Genomic DNA, 2,500 nt, shown 5'->3' with positions numbered 1-2,500 from the left:
ATTACTTTTTCTTGAAGAAAAGATCTCGCCATTCATTATATGAAATCATATATAAGATCGCGTCTTGTATAACATCAGGACTTGAAAAATCAGGAATGTCATTTCCTACTTTGTGTCATGCAAATAGCACTATTTTAGATACCCTCTATAAGCACATATTAATTCTTTTACTGACACAAATATATTACTAGACATTTGATTTATATATATATATATAAATATAAATATAGACAGATATAGATATCTAGAAATAGATATGTATTTATGAATACACATGTATAGATAGATAGACAAGTATATGCATATATATATACATATTTATAATTATATACATATTTGTACATATAGATACATACATACATATATATATATATAAATGTATGTGTGTGTTTCAATAAATATAAATATATACATATATATGCCGTGTGTTTGTGCGCGCGCGCGCGCTGTGTGTGTGTGTGTGTTTTTATATATATATATATATATATATATATATATATATATATATATATATATGTATATATACATATATACATATGTTTGTGTGTGTGCATACATGCATGTTGACATGGCAATCCAAAGGCAGAGAAAAGGCGTCAGTCCCTCCTCGCAGACAGACGCAAAGCCAACAGATTGAAGTGGTTCCAGCCTCCCATGCGTGATGAAATTCTCATTTTTAAAAGCCAACACGTATAAATTTTTAGAAAATCCAAATTCGCTTTACTCTTTTCTTCCTCCTTCTTCTCTTCAATAACTCTTCTTTTCTTCTCTCATCTACTCTTCTATAGCTCCCCCTCTCCCTCTCCCCCACTCTTTAGCACCAGGCCAGGCAGCTTGTTTTCGACCAGCCATGGAAGGCGAACCGGTTTACATTCTAACACGCCTTGGTTGCCTAGTGAATTATTATTTCATCTTGTGACATTAATGAAATCTTTATTTTTGTTTATTTATTTATTTATGTATTTATTTGTTTGTTTGTTCTTTCATTCGTTCACTCATTCAGTTATTCATTTATTTATCTATTTATTTATAAGAACATGGCACTCTTTGGTGCTTAATTCTTATGCATCAAAAAATATAAGCTAATTCCAACATTTCCTTTGACTGTACAGTTGTTCAGCATTCGAAAAAAAAATCTAAGGCTCATTCCACATTCTGTTTGGGGGGAAGGATAGGTAGAGATCCATATTATAAGCATTTCTGTCGATTTGTTTGTCTGCTCTAAGAGGATATCGTAAACTTCATTTGGATTAAATGTTTTTATGTATGAAATATATAATGCATGCTAAAATCATATGGAATAGTTAATTATATAAATCTTTAGTATTCTTTATATACAAAAGTCAAAGTGGATTCCTCGACGTGCGGCGGATCAGAAGGGGACGCCGTAGGAGCCGGAGGGGGCGGAGGCACCTGCCCCATTGCCGTTGCCATTTCCGTTCCCGTTAATTCCGTTGCCGTTGCCGTTAAGACCATTGCCATTGGAGCTATAGCCATTCCTGCCATTGCCGTTCGAACCATTGCCGTTGATACCATTACCGTTAGCAGAAAAACCATTGTTTCCATTCCCAGCAGATCCGTTTCCATTGATTCCGTTGCCATTAGAGCCGTATCCGTTTCCGTTCCTGCCGTTGTTGCGGCCATTTCCATTGCCATTCCGTCTTCCATTAACGCCGTTGCCGTTGTTTCCATTGCCGTTGCCATTGCCATTAGCAGAAGGGCCGTAGGCGTATCCGGCGTCGGGAACGACTCCAATGAGTTCGTTGACGGAGTAGAAGCTCTCAGCTTGAGAACAGTCCACGTTGAACCACCAGTCACATACCAGGTACTGCTGGTTGAAGATGGTACCGTTGGGGCACAGGAACGAGTCCTGTTGGCGCCTGAGGGCGCGGTCCTGGCAGATATGGAACACCTGGCAGCCGGCTTCAGGCGCAGTGTCGGCGTAATAACCTTGCACCGCCTGGGCATCGCACGAGAAGCCGGTGTCGGGCACGGAAGCCAAATTGGGGTAGTCCTCGCCGGGGACGCCGCCCCCGGGAATGCTCTCGGCCAGAGCCGCTACTTCGTCGTCCTGTCCGTAGCCGTTTGTTGGTGTTCCATATCTGTTGCTTGGAGCCCCGAATCCATTGCTTGAGGCTCCAAATCCGTTAGCTGATGATCCAAACCCGTTACCCGAGTCTCCGAATCCATTACCCGAGGCTCCAAATCCATTGCCGTTGGAAGCTCCAAAACCTCCATTCGGGACACCATAGGTGTTGGAAGGGAGCTTGTCCGTGGTGGCGAGGCCCAAAAGTACTGTTTGAAAAAATAGTGAACCAAGAATTAACAATCTGTTACTGCTGATTTCGTATACTACCAGCCTCTGTTCCGAAAAATGCTGTTCATTTAATTTCTCCCTTACCGGAGAGAACGAAGACCTTCATTTTGAAGACAACCAGAAGAGGTGACAGGAGGGAATATGATGCAGAAGAGCGGGGCCCAAGCTTATATACGCGCCGGC

General features: G+C 41.4%; 1 protein-coding gene across 1 annotated transcript; it reads right to left on the bottom strand.

Annotated features, from left to right (window-relative positions):
* Positions 1 to 1,244: 1,244 nt before the first annotated feature.
* LOC119580501 (hyphally regulated cell wall protein 3-like) lies at positions 1,245 to 2,471 on the bottom strand. The gene is made up of 2 exons (XM_037928648.1): positions 2,402 to 2,471; positions 1,245 to 2,295 (listed from the first exon to the last, which is right to left on the bottom strand). The coding sequence occupies exons 1-2, from the start codon at positions 2,421 to 2,423 to the stop codon at positions 1,373 to 1,375; spliced, it is 945 nt and encodes a 314-aa protein (XP_037784576.1). The 5' UTR covers positions 2,424 to 2,471; the 3' UTR covers positions 1,245 to 1,372.
* Positions 2,472 to 2,500: the final 29 nt, after the last annotated feature.

The sequence above is a fragment of the Penaeus monodon genome, chromosome 13 (genome assembly GCF_015228065.2).
Source record: "Penaeus monodon isolate SGIC_2016 chromosome 13, NSTDA_Pmon_1, whole genome shotgun sequence".
Taxonomy (NCBI): domain Eukaryota; kingdom Metazoa; phylum Arthropoda; class Malacostraca; order Decapoda; family Penaeidae; genus Penaeus; species Penaeus monodon.
This window is presented reverse-complemented; position numbering and strand designations above follow the sequence as displayed.

Excerpts from the sequence above, each read along its gene's own strand:
- LOC119580501 (XM_037928648.1), bottom strand. The coding sequence starts at position 2,423 with ATGAAGGTCTTCGTTCTCTCCG. Across the intron at positions 2,296-2,401 it reads GAAGGTCTTCGTTCTCTCCG|TACTTTTGGGCCTCGCCACC; the intron begins GTAAGGGAGAAA and ends TTTTTCAAACAG.